Source organism: Manis javanica, chromosome 16 (genome assembly GCF_040802235.1).
Source record: "Manis javanica isolate MJ-LG chromosome 16, MJ_LKY, whole genome shotgun sequence".
In the NCBI taxonomy this organism is placed as follows: domain Eukaryota; kingdom Metazoa; phylum Chordata; class Mammalia; order Pholidota; family Manidae; genus Manis; species Manis javanica.
Window position 1 is genome coordinate 61,036,467 of NC_133171.1, and position 20,069 is coordinate 61,056,535.

The 20,069-nt window shown below is 36.3% G+C and overlaps 1 protein-coding gene across 1 annotated transcript; it reads right to left on the bottom strand.

Annotated features, from left to right (window-relative positions):
• Positions 1-8,771: 8,771 nt before the first annotated feature.
• Positions 8,772-12,217, bottom strand: LOC118966976 (olfactory receptor 14J1-like). The gene has a single exon (XM_036990642.2). The coding sequence runs from the start codon at positions 9,898-9,900 to the stop codon at positions 8,944-8,946; it is 957 nt and encodes a 318-aa protein (XP_036846537.2). The 5' UTR covers positions 9,901-12,217; the 3' UTR covers positions 8,772-8,943.
• Positions 12,218-20,069: the final 7,852 nt, after the last annotated feature.

Below are 20,069 nucleotides of genomic sequence, written 5' to 3' on the forward strand. Positions count from 1 at the left end.
CTGCCAAGAGGGGTAAGCTTAGGATGCCCTTAGCCAGGGACCAGTGTGCTTACTGTGAAGAGAAGGGGCATTGGAAGAACGAATGCCCCAACTGAGGCAAAGCCCCAAAGCCCAGTCACTACCAAAAGGAGCCTCACAGGGAAAGGCTCATTAGTCTGGCATGAACAGACTCAGATTGACAAGGACCAGGCTCTCTTGATCTCGGCCCCCATGAGCCCACAGTCAAAATGAAAGTGGGGGACCAAAACATGACTTTTATGGTTGACACATAGACAGAACACTCTGTGGTCACCCTACCTTAGCCCACATCAGTGAAAAGACTGCAACTATTCTCAGAGCCACCAGGACAAAAGCAGTCCAGCAACATTTTTGCCAAGCCCACCAATGTGAACTTAGAAGACACAAGGTTCAACATGAGTTTCTCTACCTGCCTGAGCACCCCATTCCACTCCTTGGCTGAGATATACTCTCAAAATGCAGAGCCCAAATTACTTTTGAACCAACTAAATGCACCAGCCTCAAACTAAACCCAGGCCAAGAAGGGCCATGATCCCTTGTACTGGCAATAACCACACCTAAGGAAGAGAAGTGGAGGCTATTCTGTGCCCAGACCCTCTCAAGTAGCCCACCTGAATTCAGAGCTGCTTCCCCCTCAGTATGGGCTGAAGACAACCCACCTGGACTTGCTCATAACTGAGCCCCTGTCATTGTAGAATTGACTCCGGGGACCCCGCCACAAAGACAGCAGCAGTATCCCCTCCCAGAAGAGGGAAGAGCAGGCATCCAGGAACACCTGATCAGATTCAAAGAGGCAGGCATTCTAACCAATTATCACTGGCCCTGGATCACCCCGCTTCTACCAGTCAAAAAGCCAGGAGGAGGGCACCAGCCTGTTCAAGACCTGCGAGCCATCAACAAAGTGACTGTCTCTTTATACCCAGTGGTCCCAAATCTGTACACTCTCCTCATCCAGATCCCAGGGTCTACCAAATGGTTCACTTGCCTAGACTTAAAAGATGCCTTCTTCTGCCTCTGGCTGGCCCTCCAAAGCCAGCTCTTGTTTGCCTTTGAATGGACTGAACTGCATATAGGGTGGCAGATGCAGTTAACATGGATGAGGCTTCCATAAGGATTCAAGAACTCACCTACACTCTTTGGAGAGGCATTGACTGCAGACCTTTACAGTTTTCCAAGGGAAGCCATGCACTGCACCTTACTCCAGTACATAGATAACCTCCTTCTTGCCAGCAACACCTAGGAAAATTGTGCAAAAGGCACAAAGTCCCCTCTGCAACTCCTGCGAGACTCAGGATATTGAGCCTTATAAAAAAAGGGGCACAAATCTGCCAGCAACAAGTGCGGTACTTAGGTTTCCTCCTCACCCAGGGAGAAAGGGCACTAAGGGCTGGAGAGATAAAAGGTCATTATCTCCTTACCCCAGCCCCAGATGAAGAAGGGCATAGAAGAGTTCCTGGGGGCCACTGGGTTATGCAGAATCTGGATTAAAGGATTCTTGGCAATGACAAAACCCATCTAAAGCTGTCTGTGTGGAGGGAGCAGACTGAGAACCTCCTGTCTGAACAGAAGAGGCAGCCTGCCAGATACAAAAAAGCCCTTCAGTCTCTTCATACATGAAAAAAAAAAGTAGCCCTCAGACTTCTCACGTAGGCTGTTAGGCCCAGGCAGCAGCCAGTTGCAAACCTGTCCAAAAAAAACTGAACCCAGTTGTGGCAGGATGGCCACCCTGCCTCAGGACACTGGCAGACACAGTTATATTCATTAAAAAAAGCAGACAAACTTATGCTGGGGCAAAAAAACTGAATGTCAAGGTCCCCACACTGTTATGTCCCTCTTAAACACACAGGGACACCGATTCCTCTCCAACTCTCAGCTGGCACAATACTAAAACTCCTCAAGGCTGTCTGGCTCCTCCAAAAAGTAGCAAATATGCATTTCAAAGAACATCAAAAAGAAAACAACCCTATAACACAGGGGAACCAGTGGGCAGATAAGGCAACTACAACAGAGGCAAATAAAAACAGATAAAGCTTGGATAAAGAAGATGTGGTACATATACACAATGGAATATTACTCAGCCATAAGAAAAAAACAGATCCTACCATTTACAACAACATGGATGGAGCTAGAGGGTATTATGCTCAGTGAAATAAGCCAGGCAGAGAAAGACAAGTACCAAATGATTTCACTCATATGTGGAGTATAAGAACAAAGGAAAACTGAAGGAACAAAACAGCAGCAGAATCACAGAACCCAAGAATGGACTAATAGTTACCAAAGGGAAAGGGACTGGGGAGGATGGGTGGGAAGGGAGGGACAAGGGTGGGGCAAAAGAAAGGGGGCATTACGATTAGCATGTATAGTGTGTGGGGGGCACAGGGGGGGTGTGCAACAAGAGAAGACAAGTAGTGATTTTACAGCATCTTACTACACTGATGGACAGTGACTGTGAAAGGGTATGTGGGGGGGACTTAGTGAAGGGGGGAGGCTAGTAAACATAATGTTCTTCATGTAATTGTAGATTAATGATACCAAAAAAAACCAGTTAAAGCTCCTTCCCTCACCAGTCAACCCACCCTAATGCCCCCAGTGGAGGACTCTCCATCCAAGCACACTGAAAAAGAGAAAGACTGGGCCATAGCTGAAGGAGCCACCCTAACTAAGAAAAAAAAAATTGATGGTTGCTGCCTAACAGACACATTTTTGTCCCAACTGCAACTGGAAGGCATCTAGTCAGCAAATACCATCAGTTTACCCACCTAAGAAAATCTGTACTAGAAGCCCTCCTCAAAAAGCAATACTAACCTGCCTTTGTAGCAGATGCAGTACAGATTTTAGGTAAATTTCTCAACATTACCTGGAAACTCCACACTGCATACAGGCCACAAAGTTCTGGGAAAGTGGAGAGCAAATAAATCACACCCCTCAAAGGAACCCGAGCTAAGTTTTGCCAAGAAACTGGCCTCCCATGGCCAGACCTACTGCCCCTGGCTCTTCTGCATATTCGCTACACACCTGGGACTCAAGGCTTTTCCACTTTTGAATTAGTGTATAGACACCTTCTCCTGTGTCTAGGAAGCCTCCTAAGGAACGTACACCAGATAAGAAATAAAAGAGTAAGAAAACAGCTCCAAGCTTTAAGAGCCACCTTAAATAAGCTGCAGCAATATGCCATGAAAAGAACCCTGCCTTAGGGACCCCAGTACATTCCCTCCAGCCTGGGGACCCAGTCTGAGTCAAAAATTGAAAAAGGGACCCCCTCAAACCTCAATGGACTGGCCCCCACATTGTTGTTCTAACCACTCCTACTGCCCTCAGAGTTGCAGGCATCACTCCATGGGTCCTTCATTCCAGAGTGAAAAGGGCCCATAATCCGGATGAAGAAATGCATCAGTGAAAGGCACAGCCAGAATTCCAGAATCCTCTTGGCCTCTGTATCCTATGATTACACTCTGACTAATAAACATCTGCACACCCTGGATCCTGGCCCTTGCTGGAATGGAATCTCTCATTCTGGGCATTAAACTCTCTGCTGCTGCCCCCTCTGACTAAACTGTTCCTCAGAAAGAAAGTTGCCCTTTCTATTGTCTATTGGGTAATCGTAAATTGTTTTGCTGTGCTTACCTGTCTCTCCTAGCTGAACTCAAGTCTCAGCCTGCATTTCCAAAGTACCTCTCAATAATGTTACCTCTATCAAATTAACTGTACAAAGTTATAAAGTGCATGATCATCACCCAAGGGAGCTGCCCTTAGTGGCCCTGCACCCTTAGCACCTGTCCTCTCACACTCAAATAAGCCAGCCTCAGTGTAATGCTCAGCTGCATAAAAATGAATTAGGAATAAGAAAAACTGGGTGTTTTTTGTTAAGTGGAGGCTTATCAAGATATCAAGAGTCTGAAGGACTCATTTTAACTTGTACACAAAAGGTCCATACAGACAAATGCATAAAAATATAATCATTTGTGTTCTTCACAAGATACTCAGGATTTTGATGGAAAAAGTCAAAGAAAAAAAATTCTAGCTCAAAGCAATTAAAAATATAAATACAAGCCATTATAACCCTATCATAAACCAAAAAAGATGATGCCCCCTAAAATGAAGTCTTTAAAGGGGCATCAGAGATGGGAGTGATAAGGAAAATATTCAACACAGCCATCAAGGTCAGCAAACCACATTTTTCCTCCATTAACAAAGTCAGCAAAGCACTCCCAGCTCCCTCCTCCCTTCTTTCTCCGGGCTCCTCTTTCGCTCTGCACATGCAGAAATGCCACATATCAAAATAATATAAATTGCTCCCCTTGCTTGTGCTCAGGGCTCAGACCTTGGGAGATTACTATCCTCTGAGCCCACCGGTATAAAATAAAATTTCAACACTCCAAGACCTCTGAGTGCCACTTGGTTCTTCCATCAGTGATCCAGTCCAGGTTTTCCATTTTTTTTCACAACAACAGTAGTACTCACTGGGTGAGTGGGCCTTATCTTTGCATCTCCTGGCTCCAGAATTTTCTTTTTCCACATCTGTCAAGATTGCTTGTTCAGTGGTTCATCTTCAGACCCTGCTGTAGACCAGAGTGGTTCATATCTAAATTTCCTCTTCATTTACAGACATTATAGGAGCCTACTATCTACCAACCTAGGAGCAGTGTTATTTGTTGTTTAAGCTCATGCAACTAAACCTCAGAGGCCCCTGGACCTAACCACATAATGAAGCCTAGTTTACTTTGATATGGCCCCTCCCCTGATTAGACACACCAAGTTCTTTTCTCAATAATACCCCTAAACTACTGGATAATTTTTATCTGGAAATTATTTTGGAAGGGAGATATCAGATGAATGAATGTCATCTCTGTGATCTCTTTACCCCTTCCTTTCCTCAGTTCATAAGGTCTTGGACTAAAACATGTGGAGAGAATTTCTCTAATTTTCCCCATTAAAGTTTCCCCTGCCTCAAGTCAGCTAAGCATTAATGGTAGGCAATGATCTCTGTATTTTTGTGCACATGACAGATAGAATCCCATGATCTAATAATTCCATCTTGGTTTTGAGTTTTCAAAAGAGATCAAAGAATAATCATGTCAATAAACTGATTTATAAAGCCATCACCTGCTTCAAGATTTAATTTTTTTTCTTTATATATGGTTTCTGAGTTTTAATTTTTTTACAATGAACATAAATTACTCATAACAGAAAAAAACATATACATAAATATCATATCAGGCAAGATAAACCATTGTCATGTCAGGCATAACTAATCTTGCTGACACAGGGTTATAGTGTATAATAAAATACTGCACTGTATTGGGTATCATCTTTAGAGGTGGTATTTTTTTTCTCCAAGATTTAATTTTTCATATTTTTTTCTATTATAAATTCTACCACTGCCACACCAATATGGATGTATAGACAGATGAAGAATGAAGATAACTCCCATTTATTAATCACAATATATCAAGCACTATTCTAAATGTCTTACATGTGCTGACATTTACCAATCTCCACAATATTATAAGTTACTATTAACCCTATGTACAAGAGACTGAGGCATGGGAAGATTAAAAACGATCAATAGTCGTACAACTTGCATGTAGGGGAGCTGGCCTTTGAACCCTGACAATCTCAATGAAGTTTTTGTTTTTAACCACTATAGTGTTCTTTAGGGTAAAATAGTTAATTCTTTGGATTAAAAAAAGTAAAATACATTGACTTTAAAAACATTTCCTCACACAGATACACAGTTTATAGCAGAGTATTCCCAGATCCACCTTGCTAGTGGAAAATAGATTCAACAATTACATTATTTGTTTCATATACCATAGCTTGAGCTACCCTTAGTTCATGTCTGTCTTATTCTGTATAAACTAAGAGTGAGTCTGGCATAAGACAGGTGCTGAACACATGATTTTAGATGAATCATTGAACAATCTTTTGAATAAGAATTATATGTTTAAAATATGGAATATTCAGTTTATGAATTTAAAAATAGATAATCCACCTGATCATTTACTTCTAGATTATAATAGAATTTATGCACAAAGTGTAAAATTTTTTTACTTTTTTTTTTTTACATTGTAAAAAAAAATTTTTTTTACATTTATTACTCTTAAGATCATTAGAAATTAAGAAAGTGGATGGATTTAAGTTTAAAGTATAAGAATCAATGTATTCCATTTACAAGTTACACTTCTCAAATTTCTTAGTTGCAACAGTCCTAGACCCAATCCTAGCTGTATTTAGCTCTATCACAGAATCTCTAGAAAGGTTTAATAATCAAGCTTGGAAGACATGAAACCCGGGCAATGAAATGCCCTAAGAGCGCATACTGCTTACACTGCTGGGCACAGACTCTACATTTTTTACTGTGGATGCTGGGGACTAGATTACAGACTCCACTACTGTTCCCAAAGCTAAATTCCTTGGCCCCCAGCTTTGGCAGAAGTGTGTGCCACATAATGCCTGCTTTCTCATGTTGCTCTTCCTTAGGCTGAAGTCTCAGGCTGGAACATCTAATCTTAGAACTCAGGTCCTATTCCTGTATTCCAGCTGTAAGGGATACATGGAAGGTGAGTTTTTGTTTTCTGCCTTGGACATAGTAATAATAATAATATGAGAATTCCTACAATGCATGATGTTGTTCAAAGATTTTCAATACCTGCAATGCATGTTTCATATGAATAGTAAGTGAGTCAGGTTTATAGTAGCCACACAAATGTAAAATCATAGAATAATTCTATTGAGGAATGTGTATTACCTTCATAAAGAGAATTAGCAAAATTTTCTTTAGTGTGAACAGCAAAACTTTTACTATTTCTTGGTAAAACGAAACTACACAATAGAACACATTTCTCAAGTAAATTTATAAATTCTGAATAACTGAATGATCTCAAAGACAAACACAATATTTATTAAAATTAATAAATTCAAAATAGAATGCAAGGCAATTAAAGTATAAATCAAAGACTGCATTCTGTTACCCAAATCATTACACTACACAATAATGTAGTATTACTTAATTAACATAAATGCATAAATGCATATTAATAAAAATATTTGAAACAGGAATAGAGATAAAAATTTATATGCTCTTTTGTAATTTAGCAGGGTCATTAAAATAAGTTGAGAAATATTTCATGAATTATGTTAACATATTTCATTGATGTGCAAGTTAAGAAGAAAAAACATAATTTACATATTATTGCAGATGGACTGGGTAGTCTAATAACTGAGAAAAAAAATTATTATTGGTCACGTGAGGTTATTCTTGAAAGCCCAAATTACTTAAACTTTGTTGATCCAATATTTAAAAATTCATATTAACTTAGTTATTAGATTTGCACAGAAAATAAATGACCTGAAAAATGGGATTAAAGAGAGACTAAGAAAATGCTTTTGCCACTTAAAAAAGATAATAACACAGCATTCTAATATGTATAAAATATTTTACATAATTGATAAAGTATAAAAATATCAAATTAAAATGAATAATCTGAGAGACAGAAATATTATAAACATATTGAATCTCTTGATCTATTGTAATTAAAAAATAATGAAAGAAAAAATGTTAATGCCATTAAAATGGAAAAAGTTAAAAAGCCCCACAATATCCAGTGCTGTATATACTTTAAGTACTTTGTTGTTCCAGTCCCTGGTATGATTCATCTTTATAAATCTTTGTTGCGTAAATTCATAATGTAAGAATAGAAATAGGTTAGCATAAGCATAGCCATCTTAAAGGCCTAGAAGCCATTTTCTGAGTATGTGACTTAGAAAGAAAAACTGGAACTGGGTAAGGCCTTGAAAAACAAGTTAATCATGAGCACCGGGTGGTGGGCAGCTGTGACCCTTGGTCAGCTAACCTTGGTCAGTAAATCTTACATACCAAGCTTATCGTGCAGAACCTCCCTAACCATTGAGGAGTAGTCTTACCCTGCCCTTGCTTAACCCCAGGATATATGTCTTGCAAGAATAATGTATAGTTATAGAAAATTGCTATGAGTTAAGTGCTTTGAAATTGCTATATAAACCCTTGGCTCTGAGTGCTCGGGGTCCTTGTTGAGACCCACTGCATCGGGCTGACTTGGACCCCAACTAGTTGGCTGAATAAAGACTTTGCTTGAATTTACATCTCTATGCCTGTGTATTTTGTTCTCTGGGGAAGCCTCGGAAGCCTGCACCCTAACAATAAATTCATGTGGAGAAGTGATATGGCCACACTTTCCTAATAGCCACATAAAATGGCTTTATATATTTGGTAAGCAATATGGCCATATATTCAAGACAGATGAACGCATTACAGTTTGATTAATCCCAGTTCTTGGAATTATGAAGAGCAAAACATCAATTTTTAGCATTACTTATCAGAGTGAAAAACTGGAAAAAGCATACATATAAAATACAACAATGGTTAAATGTATTATTATACGAATTCCATTGAATATTATGCATTCAAAAAATTATACTAATAAAACTACACAATGTTATATATATTTGCACTCATATGAAAAATTGGTATATATAAAGACAAAAATTAAAATGGACATCTGAAATTAAATTATTGATAAGCAGAATCATGGAGAAAATTATCACTTTTCATTCCTATTATTGTAATATTATCTATGTAGAGTTTTTAAAAAGTGTTCTATTTGTGTGTGCATGTATGTGTATGTGTCTATATATATTGGGAGGGAAAGGAAAGTAGTGGGTCCATATTAAAAAGTTATAATTGTTTATTTTCTCTTAATCTGAAGGAACAAATAGAAGGTTTCATTGATAAAATTGGTGAAGAAATCAGATGAAGAATTTCCACATGACAATTGTTATATTACACGGTTTATCTACAGGAAAAAGTTATTGCTTTTCCTCAACATTACATATTGAAAGCATTCTAATTATTTTAAAAAGTTCCTTGTGTATAATATTGAACAGCCATCAGCAACAGGGCAAAAACGTTTTTTTCCTTATGAATTCTCCACCCAACAGTAACTTTCTTACAGCTCTCTGCATGGCCTCATTCCTCAAGCTGTAAATAACAGGGTTGAGTGTTGGAGGCACTACTGTATAAAAGATAGATATCATAAGGTCAAAAGCACTTGGAGAATCTGAAGTTGGTTTTAGAAACTCAAAAATGCCTGTGGAGAGAAAAAATGACACAACAAAGAGATGAGGCATGCAGGTGGAGAAGGCTTTGGAGCGGCCCTCAGCAGAGGGTATTTTTAGAACTGTGGAAAAGATGTGGACATAGGAGAGGACAATGGAAAGGAAACAGATGAATGCCATCACAGACATGAAAGAAGCCACTCCAACCACTCCAACATAATCATTGTAGCAGGAGAGCTTCAGCAACTGAGGGACATCACAGAAGAACTGGTGGATGATTTTGGCCCTACAGAATGTGATAGAAAATGTGGCAGTTGTGTACAAGACTCCAGAGATGCTTCCACTTAGCCAAACAGCCATCACAGCCCACTTACAGGTTCCTGGACCCATGGTGACCTCATAGTGCAGTGGGAGGCAAATGGCCACATAGCGGTCATAAGACATCACTGTGAGAATGGCCACCTCAGCCCAGGCCAAAGATGTGAAAAAGAAAACCTGAAGTATGCACTGACTGTGGGAAATATAGCCATTGTCCATCAGAGAATTGTCAATGGACTGAGGGACCGTGACAGAAATGAAGGTGATGTCCAGAAGGGAAAGGTGTTTCAAAAAGTAATACATGGGGGATTGGAGATGTTGGTCCAGCGTTGTGATAGCGATAATGATAAGGTTACCTGCCAAGGCTAATAGGTACATCATCAAGAAAAGCAATGCATGTAAGATCTGCAGCTCATGATTATCAGAAAATCCCATGAGGAGGAACCCACTCATTGTGGTTCCATTTTCCATAGCCAATTTGAAGATACAAATTGTGTTGGCAGCTGGAAGATGAAGAGAATAAAGGAAATGCAGTAGAGAGATATTAAAATATTCATTTATCCATCACTACTTCATTCAGCAAGTAATTTTTAAATACCTTTTGTTTATCAGCTGTGCCTGGATGCTAGGGATCCAAAGATGAAGACATGTATTTCTTGTATTCATGGAGCTCACAGTCAAAACTATTAAATCAGTAGGTATAGATGAGTGCAGATGTGGTCAGACTCACTGGTCCTGTCACAGAAAAATGGTTGCATTTGCACCACCAAAAGCACCGTTCCATATCCACAGGAAAAACCCATTGCTTCACTTATAGTCAACAACAGAAAATCAGTGATCAGCTTTTTATTAGAAGTTTCAAAAATTGGACTGGTTTCATTTGTGTATTGTGTATTGCTCTATTTTAGGAGATAAAATTGCCCTTGAAAGGAAACATGGTACTGGGAATTTAAACACAAGCTAGATTTTTGGATGGTGTGATAATTTTTTCCTGGAAGAAATTTCTATTTTAGTGAGAGCCCTGTAGTTTTGGAGCCAAAGGCCAAATTATGCAGTGTTATTGCCCTTCAGAGGAACATTTTAGTTAATGGTATCTCATTGAAATCAAGGGCAAAACATCATTTGCAAAGGAAATGCTTATACTTCATTGTCAGATTTAGTGTTTAATCTGATTGCATGAGGCTTCTTCTGGTATGTAACAGCGTTCTCTTTGAATCTTCATTGTATTTAACTTCTCTTCACATTGTCTTCAGTTAAAGACATCGAAAATTCATTGACTCTTTACTATGTGCAAAGGCATTTGCAAAAAGAGGGATATATAGTGATTGTTCTGAGGTGGTTTTAAATGTGGGGGGAAAACATTCAAATACCCAATACACAACTTCAGAAAGAGAATCTGAAGAGGTATTTCAGAGAAGAGGTTTATCATGTTTGAGTTCTTTTCCAGTGTTTTAGGCTATGTGAGGTGAATAACCAAGAGCTCCCCCATCAATAAATCTGCATCAGTACATGAGGGTTGATGAGTCACTCAGTAGTCTCTCATCTTCCTGCATTTCATCCTCCATCTGTGAGTTCCAAGCAACAACTGGAAAAACTGCTGTATGAGATAGTCAATATCTTAGGGCTTTATTCTAAACCATGTGAAATCTCACTTGATAACTTTTGTGTCTCACTAATGCCCATTCCTAAAAATGGCATCTGGGAGAGTCCCCAAGTTTATATCAACACCTCCTCCCCATTTATCAGTCTGAGAGGGCTTTGTTAGTTCAATACTGACTTGCATTCACTTAATTTTTCTACTGTCTAACGTCAATCTCTGTTGATGGTTGAGACTTAAATTTGCCCCTCTCATGGCTCTTCTGTGAAAAATAAACTTGGCATTTGGGTACTCTTTTTCTACACTCTGCTGCCTGGCAAGTGTTCAATAGTTTTAGATTTACAATAAAAATGGATATTAAATTTTAAAATTTAAACTTATTTCAGCTACCAAATTTGGAATCCTTTTTCTCTTACCCTGTGAATATGAATCAGGATGTTAATCTATCTAGAATATACCCAACTTTTTCCATTTCCATCAAAACCTCACAACATAATACAGAAATCAGGAAGAATTAAAAAGCAAGCATGTGCTTCCAACTTCCAACATAATTTCCCTCTTTCTTTGTCTTATTTTCCGGCCCCCTTCTTCTAGAACTGATAAATCCATAAACCACATTACTGTTCATACTTAATTTTGATTTTGGTACATTAAATATTTTAATCTGCCAAATTTACACAACTCTTTATCAACAAATTAAGATGTTAAAAGAAACCAACAATTCTGAGCATTCATTTTTATGAGACAGACACCATGCTAGAGCCTGTCATAAAATATATCTTATTTAATCCACACAGGCATTTTTTATCATCTCCGAACCAAGCATTTTATTCTCTATTTCTACAAGAAAAAAATATGGCTCAGAATTCTTGAGTAACAGAATTGAGCGTTAGTACCAAACTCTCCCTTGCAATTCATACCACTGTTTTAAATCTAAAAATCCGTTAAGTATTAATGAAAGACATGAAGGAGTATTGGAAAAAGGCCAAAATTACACTGAATGTTTATCTGTCCAAAGTGGCTTTCACAGTGCTACCACAGATAATCTGAAGAACCACATAAGAGTACAAATACTTAACTGAATATTTATTTTAACCAATAAAATATTCTTTTCTATTATACTGGTTTTCTTTAAATTTTTCATTGCCCTAATAAATTTATGTAAATTAAATATTTTGCTTTATTAATCAGCTCATTTTCAGGGAAGTAAGCAATCTTTCCTATTAGCAGTCTTGCAATTTCAAACTGAATATGAGGAACATGAGTTACCATAAAATCTTCCCCTCTTTCCTTATCAAAGATTGGAAAACTTACAACAGCTGTTTTGGTGTGTGGTTATCAAAGCTGACCACCACATTCTGATATTTCTCATCTATAATAAGAGGAATCTTTTTAAACATGTTGCTTCCCTAAGGGCTTTTTTTTTCTTTTCCTTCTTTTGCCATGGAAGCCTGAACTGAATGATAGAAATATTTCATGTTCTCCAACTCTGCCACCTGGGACTTGGGGCCTTTGCAATTTTCACACAGAGGGGGAGTGACTTGGTAACTGGGTTTTTGTTTTCCTTAGTTCAGTTAGTAAAGTTAGTTCTCCAACTTTAGCACAGATATAAATCACTTTGAGAGCTTGTTAAAACACAGGACTTTAAGCCCCTTACTCAGTAGTTCTGATTCAAAAGGTCTGAGGTGCCGCATGAAGTTGAATGGCTAACAGTCACTCAGGAAACACTACTGCTGGTGGTGTGAGAACCACACTGAGAACCACTGTGCTAACTTAACCTGTACCTCAGAAAGACAAACAGTATTTCAAACTTAAAATAACAACAACAACAACAGCAATAATAATAATAATAAAAGTGAAAATCTCTAAAGTGAGGCTTCCTTGAAAACTAGAACTCAGTGTTAATAGATAACTTTATGTTAGAAATTGAGGCCTATGTACTGAATAGCAGATTGTGAATAGCTGTTTGGGTCACCTGTTATGATCTCTAAAAATCATAAAACTGTCTACTGAAAGATCCTAAAACAATTCTAGCAACAAGTACCTAAGAATTTCATGAAGTGGCCCACTCCGTTAAATTTTTTTTAAGATACACATTTTTTATTTTGTTGTCATTAATATACAATCACATGAGCAACATTGTGGTTACTAGATTCCCCCCATTCTCAAGTCCCCACCACATACCCCATTACAGTCACTGTCCTTTAGCATAGTAAGATGCTTACAGTCACTTCTTGTCTTCTCTGTGCTATATTGCCTTTCCCATGCCCACCCCTACATTATGTGAGCTAATCATAATGTCCCTTATTCCCCTTCTCCCTCACTTCCCACACACCCTCCCTAGTCCCTTTTGCTTTGGCGACTGTTAGCCCTTTCTTGGGTTCTGTGAGTCTGCTGCTGTTTTCTTCCTTCAGTTTTTGCTTTGTTCTTATACTTCACAGATGAGTGAAATCACTTTTATGTGTCTTTCTCTGCCTGGTTTATTTTACTGAGCATAATACCCTCTAGGTCCATCCATGCTGTTGCAAATGGTAGGATTTGTTTTCTTCTTATGGCTGAATAATATTCCATTGTGTATATGTACCACATCTTCTTTATCCATTCATCTATCGATGGACACTTATGTTGCTTCCACTTCTTGTCTATTGTAAATAGGGCTGAGATAAACAGGGGTGCATATGTCTTTTTGAACTGGGCTCCTACATTCTCAGGGTAAATTTCTAGGAGTGGAATTCCTGGACATTTCTATTTTTAGTTTTTTGAGGAACCTCTATACTGCTTTCCACAATGGTTGAACTAGTTTACATACCCACAAGCAGTGTAGGAGGGTTCCCTTTTCTCCACATCCTAATTTGTTGTTCCTATTCTTTTCTATGTTGACCATCCCAACTGGTGTGAGGTGATAAATCATTGTGGTTTTAATTCGCATTTTTCTGATAATTAGCGATGTGGAGCTCTTTTCATGTACCTATTGGCCATCTGAATTTCTTCTTTGGAGAAGTGTCTTTCATATCCTTCACCCATTTTTTAACCCAGTTATTTGCTTTCTGGGTGTTGAGGCATGTAAGTTCTTTATATATTTTGAATGTTAATCCCTTTCAAATATGTCATTTATGAATACAGTCTCCCATACTGTAGGATGCCTTTTTGTTCTGCTGATGGTGTCCTTTGCTGTACAGAAGCTTTTTAGCATGATGTAGTCCCATTTATTCATTTATGGTTTTGTATCCCTTGCCCAAGGAGATGCATTCAGGAAAAAGTTGCTCATGCTTATATTCAAGTGATTTTTGCCTATGTTTTCTTCTAAGAGTTTTATGGTTTCATGACTTACATTCAGGTCTTTGATCCATTTTGAGTTTACTTTTGTGTATGGGGTTGGACAATAATCCAATTTCATTCTCTTGCATGGAGTTGTCCAGTTTTGCCAACACGAGTTGTTAAAGAGACTCTTATTTTCCCATTGTATATCCATGGCTCCTTTATTGTATAGTAATTGACCATATATGTTTGCATTTATATCTGAGCTTTCTAGTCTGTTCCATTGTTCTATGGGTCTGTTCTTGTGCCAGTATCAAGTTGTCTTGATTACTGTGCTTTTGTAGTAGAGCCTGAAGTCGGGGAGCTTAATTCTCCCGGCTTCATTCTTCCTTCTCAGGATTGCTTTGTCTATTTGGGATCTTTTGTGGTTCCATATGAATTTTAGAACTATTTGCTCTAGTGCTAAAGAGTGAAGAATGCTGTTGGTAGTTTGATAGGGATTGCATTGAATCTGTAGATTGCTTTAGGCAGGATGACCATTTTGACAATATTAATTCTTCCTATCCATGAGCACAGGATGCGTTTTCCTTTATTGGTATCTTCTTTAATTTCTCTCGAGTGTCTTGTAGTTTTCAGCGTATAGGTCTTTCACTTTCTTGGTTAGGTTTCTAGGTATTTTATTCTTTTTGATGCAATTGTGAATGGAATTGTTTTCCTGATTTTTCTTTCTGCTAGTTCATCATTAGTGTATAAGAATGCAACAGATTTCTGTGTGTTAATTTTGTATCCTGTAACTTTGCTAAATTCAAATATTAGATCTAGTAGTTTTGCAGTGGATTCTTTAGGGTTTTTTATGTACAATATCATGTCATCTGCAGTCTGTTAAATTTATTATTTAAATCTTTGCAAAAACTTTATAAATACTTAGAAATAAATGTATGCCTGCAATATTGTTCTGTGATTTCTGACTTCTTTCACTGTCTTTTATAGACATTACCAAAATTTTTTAGTAATAGTCATATGACTGCAAATGTATTAAATTCATTTTTTGAAGATCTCCTTAGAAGCTATATGGATATATAGTTGTTGTATTGTAAAGACTATGCAGCATTCTGCTCAAGTTATATTCCATGATTTGCAGGAAAATTTAGTTTATTCATTTATTCAACAAATATTTATTATCTATTTTGAATTATGCACTTTTGCAACTTACAAATAACATTGTTCATTGGTTTCTATGACCTATTCACTACCACAGTCATCTAAATAGGTCTAAAAGCTACTATTATTTTTCTTGATTATGAATAATGTAACAACAAATAATATTAGCAATATTATTCTGACAAGCATTGCATTTTTTACAATGGATATATTATTTGAAATTAAAAGAGATGAGATTATTGAGTTTAGGTTTACAAAAAAGATTGAGTTTCAAATATTGCCAGATTCTTTTTTCAGATTATTGTGAAATGTCATATAGCCCCCAGTATTGTTTTCCAACAGTCTTGCCTTTATGAGGAATTTGTCATTTGTCATTTTTTTGTGTTAAATAATAGAAGGCGTATTTTATCATATGTAAGCATGCAGCCACTAGAATCAGACTGCCCAAGTATGAATCCTAGTTCTACCATTTACTCCTTCTCAGGTGAATTTGAATAGTCTTTATTATTCTACACCTTTGATTTCTTATCTGTGAAATGAGTTCATTGATTAAATGATGCATGTAGAATGCTCAGCACTCATGTAGAATGACTTAGAAATAATTAAAGTAAATCATGAATGTTTTATTTAAAATTTTATCACACATAGTCTTCCAAAAAATAAGAGATGAAACACTTCCTAGTTGATGAGGTCAGTATAAACTTGAAAACAAAATTAAAAAAAGGTATTACTTACACATACACAAACACACACCAAAGAGAAAAACAACTGACAATCCCAAATAGGTACAGAGAATATCTGATTAAATTCAACATCCACTCATGATAAAACCACTGTATTACCAAGTACACCCAGATGAAAAGGGAACTTTAGATGATCTGATGAAGAGGATTTACATAAAAGTTATAGTGCATATCATACTTAATGATGAATTATTTAATATTTCTCCTATGAGTTAAGAAATAACACAAGGATAAATTCTATCAACACTTCTACTGAAAAGTTCAATAAAGCCAGAAAAAATACAAAGAAGACATAAAATTTGGAAACAGATGACATGGTTGCTTTCTTAAAAATCTGAAAATACTCTTAAACAATCAGAATTGATTTGTATATATCACAAAGTAGTAAATTTATAAAAAACAAAACTTTCAACCACTTAAAAAAACTCAATATTGTGGAATAAATCTAATTAAATATTTGCAAAGGCTCTGCATTGAAAAGTATAAAACACTGCTGATAAAAATTAGACAAATTGAGAGTTACAGCATTTCCATACCTTGGAAGTTTAATGTTATTAAGATGTCAATTCTCCCCAAATTGATCTGTAAATTCACTGTGATTCCCATTAAAATTTGAGTAGGTTTTGGTTTTGTGGAAATTGACAAGATGATTCTATAATAATGTGAAAGTGTATAAGAATAAAAGCAGTAATAAACTAAAGAACAATTCCAGAGAACTTACACCACTGGATATCAAAACTTATTACAAAGCTGTGATAATTAAATAGAACATTGGTATAGAACAAAGTATTCAGAAACAGACTAAGATGGTCTTTCCAATAAATTATGCTGAGGTAATCGACTATCCATGTGGAAAACTGAATATCCAAAACTGTTCCCAATCTCATGCTATTTATAAAAATTAATTTCCAGTATATCTAAAGCTAAATGTGTAATGTGAAGCAATAAAATTTTCTGAAAAAGATAAAGGAGACTCTCTGCCTGAGTATTCAGCAGGCAAAAATTGTTCAGGACACAAAATACACCAGTCAGAAAAACAAAGATTTATAAACTGGGCTACATCAAAATTGAAAACTTCTTAATTTAAATATTTACTCATAATTTAAAAAATTATTACTTGATCATCCTTATTAATTTTAAATATTTAGAACTCTGTGAAAAGAATATATTAATTAGCAATCAATATTTAAAGTTTTATCTTGCCAATGCTGACAGAATGGAAATTACACAAGCTGTGAGAGGTTATCAGAAAGTGGAAATTAAATAACCATATTATTTACCAAAAGTGTGAGAAGCCAATAAACTACTTGATGAGATACAGATTTAAGTTCTCATAATAGAAAAGAAATATTCTAAACATTGATGTACTATAAATCTAACTCAAAAATTACAAATAAAAATAGGAAATTCTCCAAGTGGAAGTAATATGATAAAAGCAAAAGTTATTGAAGTAGAAAACTAAGAATTATAGAGGATTTAAAATCATTTATACAAAATATTATTAAAACGTCAAATTCTAGCAGAATCATTTGAGATGATGATGCTAAAATTAATGATATATGAATGAAAAGGAATCACAACCTCTGTTAACAGTGAAAAATAGTATAAGAATAAATTGTGAAACTCTATGACAATATACTTAAAAATTAATTGACATGATTATAAAAAAGAAGAACTGAAGAATATCCTACCTTCCTAGCTATTGCGTACGCATACCAAGGATGCTCCTACCTGTGTTTCCTCTGCTTGCAATGCTCTTCCTCACATACCCCTTTGGTTAACAATTTTTGTCTAAGCTTTCCTTTCACATGTGGTTGTACACAAAATTTTTTTTCGTGCACTATCATATTTACCCTGCTTTGTTTGTCTCTGTCATGCTATCACCATCTAACATGTTACATGTTTATGTATTTATTTGTTAGCATTTTTTCCCCTATGATAGACTATGCTCCATGAAGATAGAGAATGTATAATTTTTAACTTCTGGTTTTTCATTTGGAATTCATATAAATTCACTGAATGAATGATGAATGGGAAAATAAAACTTATGTGATGATCTCAGTAGAAAAACATTGCATGCAACTCAACATATATTTATGATGAAAAGCTTAGCAAACTTGAAATAAGAGGGACTTAATTCAATTAGAGGTCTTGGGGTAGATTGTTACTTTACTGAACTCTAAGCACCATGCTTCATAACATTCATGTCCATTGCACAATAACTTAGGCTTCATGGTGTGAAAAGTCTGGCCAGAGTGACAGATAGAAGTAGAGGTTTGAAGAGTGCTTGCATATATGGCTTGTTTTCTTAGAACACTCATTCTTCAGATGATCCTGAGAACAAAGCCACCATAATGTGAGAACCCAACTTATCTGTACAGAAAGGCCATATGGAGAAAAACTGAGGTCGAGCCAACAGCTGAACTCTTAGCCAAAAGCTAATCTAACTTATTTGGAGCACCGAAAAGCTATCTCTACCTAGTTCTGCTAAAATTAATGAATTGAATAGTTGTTATTGTAAGTCACTACATTTTTGGATGGCTCAATATGCAATAAGCTAGTGAACAGCTGTGTACCTAAAACCTAGAGCAAAATATGTAGTTGATGATAATAAAACAGAACTGCTTCTTATTATCACTTCTATTCAACATTGTACTGGTCTAACCAGTGCATTAAGACAAAGAAAGAAAGAAAATTTACAAGTATTTAGAAAAATTTTTCCACAACTACAGAAGATATATTTGCCTGCCAGTACAGATAAAATAATAGAAAAAGAAATAATTCAGCAAATTTCTTGGTTCAATACCAAATTAATTTTGACTCACAAATAATGTAGACTCAATGTGAACCCTATCAAAAGTCTAGTGGCATATTTTACAGAATAGTAAAAAGCCATCCTAAAATTTATATGGAATGATAAAGATCTCAAATAGCCAAAGCAATCTTGAGATCAAATAGGGCTAGTGTCATCATATTTTCTGATTTTCCTATGGTACAAAGCTCTAGTAATCAAAGAAATATGGTACTGGCATAAAAACACACATAGACCAAGGGAACAGAATCAGAGCCAAGAGATAAATCCATGCATATACAGTCAACTAATCTTTAACCAGAGTGCCAAGAATACACAATGGGGACAGTATAATCTGTTTGATAAATCCTGATGTGAAAACTGGATATCCACATGCAAAAGAATGAAACTAAATCCCTATCTTACACCACTCATAAACTTAATTTGAAATGGTTTAGGGACTTAAATGTAACAAAGGAAACCTAAAACTCCTAGAAGAAATAAAGGAAAAGCTCCTTGACATTGGCACTGGCAGTGGTTTTTTGGATATGACAGCAAAAGCACAAGCAACAAAAGCAAAAATAAATAAGTGGGACTACATCAAACTACAAAGTTTCTGCACAGCAAAAGAAACCCTCAACAAAGTGAAAAGACAATCTATGGGATGAAAAAAAATATTTGAAAATCCCTTATCCACTAAGTGGTTAATATCCAAAATATATGAGGAGCTCATAGAACTCAATAGCAAAAACAAAACAAAACAAAATGCTATTTAAGAATGAGCAAAAGACCTGAATAGACATTTTTCCAAAGAAAACATACAAATGCCCAATAGGTAAATTAAAAAGGGTTCAGTATCACTAATCATCAAGGAAACCACAGTGAGATTTCACCTCATACCTGTGAGAATAGTTATTATCAAGAAGAGATAACAAATGCTGGAGAGAATATGGAGAAAAGGAAACCCTTGTACATTGCCGGTAGGAAGGTAAACTGGTACAACCACTATGGAAAACAGTATGGAGGTTTCTGGAGAAATTAAAAAGAGGACCACCACATGATCTCACAACATTTCAAAGGAAATGAAACC

Coding starts and splice junctions, on each gene's coding strand:
- LOC118966976 (XM_036990642.2), bottom strand. CDS start 9,900: ATGGAAAATGGAACCACAATGAGTGGGTTCCTCCTCATGGGATTTTCT.